Below are 13,319 nucleotides of genomic sequence, written 5' to 3'. Positions count from 1 at the left end.
GGTTTTGTATCTTTTGCTGTTAAGCATCCAAAAAAACAGCCTTTCAACTAGAATTTATTTAGCTACAAGAATGAAACAAATTTTAATCAAATGTTTAGAATATGAGAGCACCAAAGAACTCAGCTGCGTAACCATTCATGGAATAACATCACAAACAAATATTTGGTGCTGGAAAAGGCGTAAAATTAAGGGTACACATTACCACATTCTTAGAGAAGCTCAGTCTGGTGTTGTTGGTCTGGATTGCAGACACATTTTTGACATTTTATACAGTGTTGTCGTCACACACATAGAACTGTAGAATTGTAGCCTCTCACTATGATCCAGATAATCAGCATTAAGTTGGGCAGAGTTTTTGAAAAACCAGCAGGATGTCGTCGTTTGAGGCCTGGAGTCCGAACTAGAGCATCAAATCAAAAAAGTGGCTGTGAGTTCTGATCAAATGCTTAAAAGCTGTGTCATCAGTAAACAGTATAACTCTCAAAACCTCATCACCATACATACATCTGTGATAGATAAAATAAAGAGGTAAAAACTGACCTCTAGGGGACACCAAATATATAGCTATTGTGGCTATTTTTAGACTTATTTCTTATTTAGCCTCAGTTCTAATTTATAATTATGTCCCCCCCCCAGCTCTACCACACAGCTGCTGCTCTAACAGACGATGAGATCCGAGCTGCCTTATCTCACACTGATCTGGAGCAGATGTGGCAGAGGGATCTGACGCCACTGCTGGTTACCAGGTACCCGGGCTCTACAGGCAGCCAAGCTGTCCAGCAAGTGAGTTCATAACAGGAAGCTATATTATATTACGATACTTTACTCTTTGATATACAAAAACTAAACTTGTTTTATAAAAATGTAGACTTATTGAGCTCTATATTGATTCAAAATAAACTTTTACTTTGACAATATTAGGTTAACATTGGCTGTTTTATAACAATTCTAAAACATTTTTTTGGACCCTTTTATCTGTCTATATAATTAGAAGGCCGGTTATTATCATAAAGAGTTTCTTCTGTGTGTTGGCAGCACATAAAAACAACCCTCGGTTCTCTAGGAGCTGGCTGGGAAGTGACGGAGGATAAGTTTGTGTCCCACACCCCCTACGGCCTCCTGCCCTTCACCAACCTGATCGCCACACTCAACCCTTCAGCCAAACGGCGGCTGGTCGTAGCCTGCCACTATGACTCCAAGTACTACCCGCCTCAGTGGCACGGGAGGGAGTTCCAGGGTGCCACCGACTCCGCCGTTCCCTGTGCCATGATGCTGGAGCTTGCTCGAGCACTAGATGAAGAGCTGAAAGCTCACAAGGTAACGCACAAATAGCACAATAAAGCAACACTCAGATGTTATAGGAGTTATTTTGTGATTAGTAATCGATCATTATGTTACTATGAATCACAGGGCTACATCAGGTCAGTTCACCTACAACTAAAAAAACAACAAAGCTGGACAGAAAGGACAGATGGTTTCAGTCAATGATGATCTTTGTCAGAATGGAGAGACCTCCTCTCCACAGAGGTGGGGTCTGAGACACTTCCTGTCTCCTGTGTATTATCCTGTTTTAACATCTTCTCCCAGGAGACTCGGGACAATAAACCACTGAGTGCCCCCACCTCTGATCCCCCACTAAGTATTAGGACATGAGCTGTCTGTTCAGTTGACATTTGCATCTGCTAATGTAGTTATTTGTGTGACCACATCTCTGAAGCGGCCACATAAATAAGCTGAAGTCCTCATCAGTAGTTAGAATTAAAGCTACTCAAATCAACCTCTTCTAGAAGAACCTTTATTGTCCACTTGAAGAAGAGCAGAATCCTGTGATCACATGATCACAAAGACATCTCACGAAGAGGTCACGAAAAGCCACATGGTGAAAGAGTAACTATGTATTTTATTATGATGAATGACCTCAGTTATAAGAGCATTCTTTGATAGGTGGCAGTATTGAGTTTGATTTCTCCTTAAAATAAGCTTATTAGGCATAAAAGAGAATCAGTTTTGGTCTAAAAATTCTTAATATAAAAGCATACCACAAATTAAAGTTTATTCATAGCGGCTTTTAAGATTTTCTGGTTGAACTTGTCTCAAAAAAACAAAAACAGCTGTATTGAGACCTGAAAGTAAACAGTAAGGAGATTGTAATTGCTATTTTTATGTCATAATGATTAAATAGAAGGAAAAACACTTATTTTGAAATTACTTCGTAAAAAGCTTTGTTATAAATTATGTTTTTAGGGTTTAATTTAGCCCCATAAAAACAGTGAATGCATATTTATGGACACATTAATATGCACTGCCAACTTGACAGAAGAAGTCGAAAGGCAGGCTGCACAGTGGCACAATGTTAAGCACTCTTTACCTCAGAGGGAGTTTGAATCCTTGCTGGGTCTTCTCTGTGGGAAATTTTCTTGTTATCTCATGCATGCATGAGTTTTCTTTCAGCTTCCTACCACAGTCCAAAAACCATAGACTTAATAGCCAAAAACATGATTCTTAGGGTAATCGGTGTCTCTAAATTGCCCCTAAGTGTACGTGTGTGTTTGGCCAAACAATAGTGATTGGTTCAGCCCCACCTTTTGCTCAACAGTAGCTAGGTTGGCTCCACAAAAGGGATTCAGGAGTTCTGAAGATAGATGGAAGCTAAAAGGCTCCTTAACTTCTGAAGACGAAGGGACAGCTGCATTTAGAACAATACAAATGTATAGCAAATATAAATGAAAATCTCTAGTGTAATAAAAGAGTGATGCATGTGACTCATTTGTATAAAATCAGTGATGATCACAAATCTTTTTATCATTTGAAATTGGTTTTTAAATGTATTCCATCTGGAAATCTACAAGCCTCCACTGGCTCTATGTTGTGTTTCTTTGTGGTTTTGTTGAATTAATTTCCTCTAGTAAAGTAATTAACTTCTTTGCTCCAGAAATTTCATTTTTAATGTCATTAACTCCCTAAAGGGTGTTGAAGGGATTTTATGGGCAATTTTATACCTTGAAAAATCTCTATATATTTCTTACTCCACTTTGTGAATATGGATTTGTTGCAAATTATCCCATTATTGGCAGTAACAGCAATGCTCTACTAAAAAATAGAAATTAGGACATACTCTGCACTTAAAGGATGGGAATATAAATATTCCTGAGGCTCATTCCTCTGCACTTGATGCTTGGGGTTGCATTGTTTGTGACAGGGAGGCTAGCTGAGGTACATGTTTATCACAATCAGCTGTCAAACTTTGGTAGACACGGGGAGGGAATACAAATATAAAGGTCAACCTCTTTTTAAATAACATTTCTATTCAGTTTCCTTTCATATCCACTAGGTGGCAGCACTGGAAAGAGTCTAAAACTTGTTTTTTACCCTCATGCAGACCCAGAACCCTAACTTGACCCTGCAGTTAATCTTCTTCGACGGAGAAGAGGCCCTTTTCCAGTGGACCTCCACAGACTCACTGTACGGCTCTCGCCACCTGGCCTCCAAGATGGAAGCCACCCCACATTCTGAGGGGGACCCGGAGATCAACCAACTGCACGGCATAGTACGCAACGGCTTTTCCCTTACACTCCTTCTCCAATGTCGGAGTAGCAAAGCCACGTTATTACACCTGAGATCATCCTTTAGTTGGTGCACATTGACTCATCAATCTGCTTAAATATTGATCCTCTTTTTAACCACAGCTTGAACGAGTCTTAATCATTTGGTTTTTCATGAAAATGTTTGAGATGATTTGTGCTTAAAGCGTTTTTACTCCATAATTTTACAAAATATATGTATTTTTTCTCTTCCTAATCTAGATGATTCCCAATCAATACCCAAATTGGCATGAGTGGCGTTTGAGTCCGAATTCATGTCCTCTTTATGCCTCAAACTGTTTCTTTCTGTAAATTTAGTCTCTAATTAGAGTATCTCAACTCATTCTTTATTATTTTTCACTTTTTCCATGTTCCTCTCCTCCAGGACCTATTTGTGCTGTTGGACCTGATCGGGGCTCCTGCTCCTCGCTTTGGAAACCAGTTCCCCAACACAGCGCCGTGGTTCACCAGACTGCAAGACATTGGTGACCATTTCAAATTCCTATAATATCAATGTAATATCGTTTGAGCGTCATTTACGAACAAGAAACATGAGTCATGTTAGTCGTGTGATATGTTGGTCAGATACTAGAAATGGCTGCACTGGGATTTTTTTTTTCTTTTTTGACGTCACTATAGACTCTGTTGAAACAACTTCTTCAATTTATCATCTTATTTCCTGTTGTGATGTGTCTTGTTCTTCATTCATACCTACAATGTGCTGAGTCAATAGGTAGAATTAGTATGAAGCAGATGCAGGGATTTTTAACAAGCGTGAAAGTTTCTAAAGCAGAGGTCAAAATGGGAGAAAGAAACTTTATTCTTTAAACTCTCAACAATAGTGGGATGATTAAACACCACAGATTTGATCATGAAGGGTTAAAGATACACTCCCAGCCAACATGATAACACCAGAACCTTCAAGACTCAAAAGGATCACAGACATTTAGCAGCTTCTCGAGTGCATCGGTGACGCCTTTTATCTCTTGTAGTCTTCCGTCAGCACAAACTGCTTCATCAGTCACAGGCTCGTGTTGTGTCGTGGTTCATTTCCCTTCCATGGGATGCTTTAAAATGGATTTATTTTCAAAGCTAAAAGCAATTAAGTTTTCTTGTTCTGTCACTTTTTTTTTTCCTTTTTTGGAAAAAAAAAAAGTGACAGAACAAGACGTGCCAGCTATATGTCATCTAGAAAAGTACGGACTGTCCTGTTTTTGTGTCCGCTGCAAAGGAGGACATTTTTGTTCCCATCAATCCAAAACAGGTTACAAAAAAAGAAAAGGAAATCTATGGATTGACTTCTGTCTGATTCAGAAGTGGACATTTGTGGAAGTTAATATCCGTAAGGTATTAAACAGAAACTTTCATTGAATTTAGTTCATAACTGTACATTTTCTTAAATATTTCACTGTCCATCAAATCATTGTTATATATGATCAGAATGAGCATACTTTTTGGTTAAATCTGACTCCTGGTAAGTGCACTGTGTAGGGAGGTTCACATTTGGTAAGGTTGTCTAAATCTACAATTCAAAAATTCAGTGAATTCAGTAAAATTTCCCAGAAGGCTCTGGGAAAAACCACTGTAAAGATTGGTGAATATAGACCTGATGCATTGCGTTTGGATATGTCATTTGGGGAATAGAAATGCATTTAAATGAACTTTTAATAAATCATCCATGTTTTTTTTTTATCACAGTAAATTCATTAAAAATATTTGTAGAATTTCAATATTTGTTGGATTTTTACTTTGACAAATGGGTGACATCATATTTGTTGTTTTTAAAAAAAATTACTGACCATTTAAATTCAGAGCGCTGGATAGTCCTCACTATATATTCTTTTTGGGGGTTAGGGAGTAGTGAAGGAATTTGAACAAAGCTTTAGCTTGTTTTAGTGTTTTTTTACTGAGATAAAGTATTCTACCTCAGAGACGATTTTAGATGTTTCCTAATTCACTTTCAGAGTTGGACTATCATTAGTGACTGATGAGGCAAAGACAGAAGCGCTTTGGGTAAATTCTTAGAAGTTTCGTTGAAGTACTAGATTGTAATAGCAGTCTGTGAATGTGTCCTTAGGCTGTGTATTTATTCCCTGGAAATGTTTTTAAAGTGTTTTTTTGTGTGTGTGTTTTTTTTTCAAATTCAGAGAAACGTCTGCATTCCTTGAACCAGCTCGAGGAGCATCCAGACAGCGTACAGTATTTCTGGCCTGATTATCTTGTGGGTGGTATTCTCGATGATCATATACCGTTTCTAAACAGAGGTAAACACCACAAGTAACACAACAACCTGAAATGCACACAGACCCACTGTAAAATTGTGTCATAAACATGCTCTTGTTGCATATTTTTTTTATTATAGAGGACAATTATTAAGGCAATTAAGATTAAAATTGAATTTCTGAGTATTTCTTTACTCAAGTTGTTGTGGTTCAGGAGCAGACAAAAAAATGCAGTTTGAAAAAGAGCATTTTTGTGAAATAGAAAATACACTTGGTAGGCTACAAGCTCCCTGATCCAAGCTCTCAGCAATGGGGAGGGGAAGGGGGGTGGGGTTGCTCCATCCCGTTGGAGCCCACAACTCAAAGGCAAATTTCCAAACTAATTACTGACGCTTTGCAGAAACTGTGTCCAATTTTAGCTAAAAACGGCATAATCATTATTAAAATAAACAGTTGGAATGCTTTTGAAATAGATCATAAGATGATTTGGGAGGGTCTTTAAATAATAATCTTCTTCTCTGTTCAGGAGTTCGGATCCTCCACCTCATTCCCACCCCCTTCCCGCCCGTTTGGCACACATTTGACGACAACGAGCAGCACCTGGACCGCTCCACAATTCAAAACCTGAACAAGATCCTGCAGGTTTTTGTTCTGGAGTACCTCAATGCTACACCTGTCATAACATCAACCCCACAAAATGAACCATAATAATGTATCCCCTTTTATATAATATACTCGTATATGCCCATCAGATGAGGTGCAGGAAATGTTTTACATAAACATTTACTTCAACCATGGGGTTATTCTGAAAGCAGAACGTTTTTTTTCTCATAATTAACATTACAATAATCTGTTTTCTAACATCCTCTTATGAAAACAAAGAGAATTCTATGGAAACTGTTAGAAACATTGTCCAATTCTGAGAGGAGAATCCCTGATTTGCAGTTCTGACTGAGAAGTGAAACAAGACCACACACATAGATGATACTGGAGGTAATGATACACACATGACATGATGGTAGACTGCAGTTTATGTGACATTTCCTACTGCAAATCTGTTCCGTGTTTAGAGAGAAAACCTGTCTGCTTTACATCCTGTCATCCTAGAGAAGTGAATAACTTCCTGTGCTACCGCTGTACGATACCTGCGCCAGTTTATTTGAACGTGCTGGAAATATTTTGGGTATAAATTCCAGAATAATATACTTTAAAACAACAGGATTTCCTGTATCCTGAGAAAGAATAAACGTTGATTGAGAAAACTCAGACTGTGTTGCAGTTTTTGTATGTCTTCTTTAGCGATAGCACTCTGGGAGCTTGGGGGGGGTACCTAACAAAATGTTGTCAAATGTTTTAACAGCAAACTAAGAATAGTTGTTTCTCCAGATGTTCTTTTTCACTGTCTCCATCCATCTGCCTCCCCTTCAGCAGCAATCCCATGATTCCCTTAATCCCACCAGGAGGGCCTCCTTTGAACTCCACACCACCTAAACCCTCCTCAATCCACTCCGCTCCCACGACAATGTTTGCTCCTGAAAGAAATGGTTTTAGTCCTCATAAAAGCATTATAATCTAAATCACTCAGTTTTATATTTAAGCAAAACTTTGAAAAAATATTGCATAAGTGTCTGTGCGATTGCATCTCTTATCAAGTTAAGTTTTATAAAAATGTAGTTTGCATCTCACTCCCTGAAAAGATCATTTACTTGCTCTTTTAGCTTAGTTAGCCAACCACATAAAGCAATGTTTTTGTGTAAAGAAACAAGAAAAGGCTAAACAAAAACTGCCTCTGGGGTGTGTGTGAGTGCAAAATGATGCATGGTGGGGTATAATAACAGTGCTGCTTTCATCAGCAGCTGATTATAGTGCAAAGCAAACAGCAGATTCCAGCTGCGTGATAGAAGATAATGGGTAGAGCTTGAACTCTCTCCAACGCAAATTGTTTTAAAAAAAATAAAAGAACTTTGAAATAGTTTGGACAAATTAAGAGATTAATTTTAAACTTTTAAACTTTTAAAAACATCAATAAAGTAGGGGTATTTATTAAGAAGTAATATTTTTTCAACAGTAACAAAGTAAACAAAAAGTTTTTATATTTCTAAATTTGTTTATATTTGTTCCAATCAAAGTTAACATGTCAAAAACCCTCCCAAAAAGTCACAATACTGAAAAAAAATGTAAGAAAAGTTCTATTTCTTCAAAAAGTTGCACTTTAAAATAAAAATTTCAAGAAAAATGTTAGTAGAAACAATATACTTCTCTTGAAAAGTAAATATAAGAAAACTGAATTTCACACTGCATCTCATAACAATACTTTCAACCACCGACAGAGGGCAGTGCCGAGTCAACTGTGTCTCCTTTGCTTATGATAAATAAACTACTTTCTAAGTGAGAAATACTGCAATTAAACGATAGAAAAATGCGCAAAACCGGAAGCGTTTGCACGCGCTTTGATAATTAAATTAGAAAATGGATTATAGTCATATTTGCACACACTCGTAAAACTTGTTTTTTTTCAAAAGTCGTTCCTGCTCTCACAACAATGACAACGAACAGCTCCGCCTGTATTTTCAAATGAGGGCGGTGAGCAGCGGAATCACAGAAATCAAAATACCCACTTCACTGTGCTTCGTAAATTTCTACTCCGATGCTTTTATAGGGGCATTTTCCTAAATCACTGTAAACATAAAGCATTCTAATAAGAGAGAGTGTATATTAAAAATAAATAAAGTGGAATATATATATATATATTTTTTTTCCTGGGAGCGCGGAAAAAATATGAACCATAGTTTTCTGCGAATTTAAAATAAGAAAAACATACTATCAATATTTTTTAAATGTGTGTTTATTGACCTAAAATATCATAATGTATTTAAAATTGCATTAGTATTGATGTTAAATACTTTTTTGATCATCTAGTTTAGAGTTTTGCTCACAGGCATGCTTTTTCCGAGCACTTCCGGAAGTACGTGAATGCAGCATGAATCCCATACGGTGCGTTGAGGATCCGTGGGGGATGTCAGTCCAACCTCCAGCATGATTGTTCAGAGTTGTTTAGAGACTGAAATGGAGCAGACCAACAGTGCGAAGCCCTCGTAGAGTGTGACAGAAGAGAAAACAACATTGAATTTATCTTTTTTAGACGTTTTGTTTTTAGAAATGCCCCTTTTTAATCGTTAATGCAGTACTTGAAGAAGAAATGGAGCCGATAACGAAGTGGACACCGAAGCAAGTTGTTGACTGGATGAGAGGTGGGTCACAGCGAGCTGTGGGGTCTGTGTTTAAGTTTTTGTGCTAACATGTCCTGTTGTTAAACGTTTTCCTGAGTCACTTCTCAGCTGGTTTCATAGAAACTGCACCCGCGTGACAGCATACCTTTACCAAGGAGCCTACAAAAGCATTGTATTCTCCTCTGTTCCTCGAAAATGTTAGTAAACTTATAATGACACAATTTATCGCTCCGAATTGCGTTTTTTGTTTCAACGAGACGCCAAATCGGGTCATTGAACGCTACACTAAAAGTAAACAAATGTTTTTTTTATATATAATTAAGTTGCCAAAGTTTGTGTCAGAATTTCTTTGATAAATCACTTAAAAAAACTTTATTCTGCCTGATTTTAGTTTTTAATTCTCTTACACAATCTACACTCCCGTATCTAACTCAATTATTGAGATTATTAGTGAATCACAGCATTAGTCATCAGGCTGATGAGTGCTGTGATAATTAGGTTATTCTGCCACTTCTGTTGTGCTGAAACTCCCTCAGAGGAAGTGAATTAGTGTCACTTTCAACACATTTTCCCCTGTCTTCTTTTAGTCTGTTGATCCTAAAGCTTTGATGTTCATGTAAAAGCACACAATGTCTCATGATATAAGGGAGAATCACCTACAATGTGGCATTCAAGTCAAGTATTACGTATCTTGACTCTCTGGCAAACCTGCGTTTGATTGAGGCGCCCTGAAGAATGCTTGCTATGACAGGGACTTCATTTGTCTTTGAACCTAACTTTACTCCCAGCGTTGGTATGTATGAGCACATAGGAGAGGCTAAGTGGAATGTGAAGCCTTGTTTTAAAAGTGACAGTGACTTAATCCACCCCCCAAGAAAAGTTTAAAGACCCACTTCAGTGAAAATTGTGTTTTTGTGGGTTTTAGCATGTTCTTGTGGCGTTTTCTCATGACGGAAGGCAGATATTAAGAAAATGAACAGTACGACTCAATTTCAGAGTATTTCTTTACTTAATTTGTGGAGAATCAAGAGTTTGAAACAGCCAGTAGCAGTGATGTAGGTGCTACAGTTGGTTGGCCACAATTTCTCTGCTGCACACCAGTCCAATGTATCCAGTTATGGATGACTAGATCCATGTAGGTCTTCGTTTTCCTTGTCTGAGTTTATATCTGGCTCAAAACTGTACAGCTGGATAGCTACCATATTGCTCGCCATTTTTGTTACACTGGTGATGCTAGGTCGAGGTTGTGAAGGGCTGTAAGCCAGCAGGAGAGAGTGTAAACAAAGGGATGATGGGAATCGGGATTGGGCTTGCTCCACGCTCACAGTACTGCCTACAACTCAGAAGTAAATTTCTGACAAACTACTGCTGCTCTGCAGAAACTATGTCCTGGAAAACAATACCTTTTTTTAAGTTTTGGCTAAAAATTACATAATCATAATTCAACCACTGGGGAAGATTATCGAAATGGACTTTAATTCTTATATCTAAATAAATTGTTTAAGAAGTCCTTCACTTTCTACTCAGTTTTTTCTAAGCTGCATTCAAAAGCTTCCTAAATGGACTCTTGTGATTTCCATTTTGACCTCATCGGCTCAAGCTGTGCTTCTGAATGAGCTGTGCTTGTCTGTGTTCATCCGTGGTTTGGATGGGAGGGGGCATGGATGGGTTACCCCGTGAATGGATCCCAGTTGGAGCATGCATGGAGGATTAGTTGACTATACAAGCACCATGGCTTTCTGTCTCCTGAAAACCTGACTCAGCAGATGTCTGTGCAGGTCCTAACCGCTGGATTTGCAGACCCCACTGCCAACACAATGAAGGTGGAGAATGATTTCCATGGGAGCATTTCGTCTTCTTTTTCACATAAACCTATTTTTTTGTATCTTTGTCTGTTTGGATTTAATAAGGCAGCTTATAAAAACTTTTACTACTAACACAACTTTCTTACTTTGTGATGCTACCAGGCTTAACAGCTATTCACTTGGAGATAGGGGAAAATAGGTCTTGCTTTTTTTGAACATCTATTTGCTCCTTGTTTTTGAAAGACTGGTTAAGTTTCTATCAGTTGAATTCAATTTTTCACAAAAGTTATCAAGAGTTGTCTTTTTTTTGCACCTCAGACTTACACCATTTAAGTGCTTTGATGTACAAAATATCCAAAAAAGTTGACATGTGAACACCTCTGTTCCCTAATCGTAGAATAAACAGTCTAATCCTACCAGAACCTAAAGTAAGGCACGTGTAGCCCGGGGTCACGACCTTCTGTTGACCATACACACCAATCCCAAACACTACCATTTGCAGAGTCGTATCTGGTGTCACACAAGTTGCATTACCTACTCTTCACTTAGGCCTCATTTGGTCAGGTCCTGGTCCTCAACAAGACCTCACTTGTGTATATTAATGCAGTTATTAATCACTTGCATTGTCAAGAGATCAAGTGATGGCTTTGCGGGTGTTTATTGCCACTGAAAGGGAGTTTAATTCTTTGAATTCAAACACTTGGTTCTTGTTTTGGGACCAAATATGCCCTAAAGCTCTTGTCCTTCACCACATGCTCTGATCTTGCAGCTGGTCCCATGGTGTCGTGTAATTGGTGTGCCATATGTCATGTGTCCGACAACCCACCTAAGGGGAAACAGGCTCTTATCTGTCGTAATGCATTTTAAGTGAGTAGGGGTGTCTTTGAGATGAATTCAAGATTAGACTTTAAGGACAGGAATACTCACTGACATATCTATGAACCACCAATTAAATAAGTCTGTCTTATGCTTACCAGTATTTTCAAAAATAGCCCAAATTCCACAGGCGCTGTAATTTTGTTCAAGCAGACGAGCGACATTCAGAAAATATTTTAAGTCTTAGTCAGCTGGATAGTTTCTCTTTCACCGAGAGGCACTTTTTTACAACTTCCCCATTTATGTCATTAGATTTAAAACCACCAGATTAAAAAGGCATCCCAAACATGTATTGTGCAGCAACTACTGTAGATAAATGGCTTTGAGCTAAATAAGGCACTCCATGCCCCCTAGTATTTTTATTTTTTGCATAATAACCAATCCGATTAAAGAACTGCTTGTAATTTTCAGAAACAAAGGATGATGATATTTAAAACTAAACATTTAAAAAGAAAAATTTAAATTCAAAACCTCTTTTTAAAGACATTTATAGTATATTAGAGAGCACTGCTGCTATATATTTTTTTGCTGTAGTTTGATTCAAACAACCAAAATTCAAATGCATTTTCTTCTGGAACTTTTTAACTATTTTTTATAAAAAGATAAACAATTTACAAAAAGATGGATTTATTCAATTTCCCAATTTTTAGAGGTATTGATAATGAAAGAAATGGGATGAGTGAGTCACCTATAGGCAATGCTTTACTTTCAACTCCAACCAAATGCAGTCAATTCAGTTTTCATTATTTAACAAAACAGATGGCAACATTTTGGGGCAAGACAACGTCAGTAAGCTGCAGCTGGTTCAAGTCAGTCTAAGTCGTATTTTCTATGGCAACCACTCTTTCCAATCAGGAGTGAGATTGTTGGAAGTATATCCCTACCACTAAAAAAATACCTTGAGAGAATCCGTTTAACTTTCATTAATGCATCTGATTGACCAGTTTATAACTTGAATAACTTGCGCTACAGAAAATAAAAGTATCTTGAATATCTTGAAATCTATTGGATTTTAGCTTCCTGGAACCAGCAGGTACTTCCTGTTTCTAATGCAAGGTGGGAGGGGTCACTCAGTCCAGTTCTCTTATACCGTCTGTGGTTAAGCCATAACTTCAAGAGTATTTTCTATCCAAGCAAGTGCTTCAGTGTAGCTTATTTGGTAATGCTTTGTACTAAAATTATTTAATAATTCAGTTATAAGATAACAAGCATCAATAATGTGTTTATAAGCCTTTATTAGGACATTCATAAGATGTTTAATAGCATAGATGTCTTACAAGTGCTAATATGCTTCATTATAAGACATTTATTAGTATTTAATTTAAAGTAAGACATTTTTAGGATAGATATTTTACTAATGTCTTGTAGGTGTAGCATTATTTTATGTCCTATACATGTTTACACATTGTTAATAAGCAATTTATCAATGTAATAACTATGTATTTCTAGTTCCCAATCTAAAGCCAATGTGTTCATCTTAAAAAGCTTATTATAAATTCCTTGATAACCATATTGAATGGGTCTTTGTTGATCGTTTATTGAATGTTTTGCTTCCTCCTAATCTAAAGTGTAGGCTATATCTTGCCACAAAGAACAAAAAGGTAC

General features: G+C 37.4%; 2 protein-coding genes across 3 annotated transcripts in view; both read left to right on the top strand.

Moving 5' to 3' along the window:
* Positions 1-7,069, top strand: part of LOC112150098 (glutaminyl-peptide cyclotransferase) — an 11,213-nt gene extending 4,144 nt beyond the window's left edge. The window contains exons 2-7 of the mRNA XM_024278104.2: positions 637-783; positions 1,036-1,317; positions 3,380-3,547; positions 3,967-4,066; positions 5,729-5,845; positions 6,330-7,069. Coding sequence (XP_024133872.1) covers positions 637-783; positions 1,036-1,317; positions 3,380-3,547; positions 3,967-4,066; positions 5,729-5,845; positions 6,330-6,511 — 996 coding nt within the window. The 3' untranslated portion in view covers positions 6,512-7,069. The remainder of the gene's footprint in view (positions 1-636; positions 784-1,035; positions 1,318-3,379; positions 3,548-3,966; positions 4,067-5,728; positions 5,846-6,329) is intronic.
* Positions 7,070-8,577: 1,508 nt separating this feature from the next.
* The window catches only part of LOC112142498 (connector enhancer of kinase suppressor of ras 3), a 49,878-nt gene continuing 45,136 nt past the window's right edge, over positions 8,578-13,319 (top strand). Inside the window, exon 1 of one of the 2 annotated variants that reach the window (XM_024265932.2) lies at positions 8,578-9,054. In XM_024265932.2, coding sequence (XP_024121700.1) covers positions 9,003-9,054 — 52 coding nt within the window. In that variant the 5' untranslated portion in view covers positions 8,578-9,002. The remainder of the gene's footprint in view (positions 9,055-13,319) is intronic. The other variant, XM_024265939.2, reaches the window with a different exon arrangement.

This window comes from Oryzias melastigma, linkage group LG22, assembly GCF_002922805.2.
Source record: "Oryzias melastigma strain HK-1 linkage group LG22, ASM292280v2, whole genome shotgun sequence".
Taxonomy (NCBI): Eukaryota; Metazoa; Chordata; class Actinopteri; order Beloniformes; family Adrianichthyidae; genus Oryzias; species Oryzias melastigma.
This window is presented reverse-complemented; position numbering and strand designations above follow the sequence as displayed.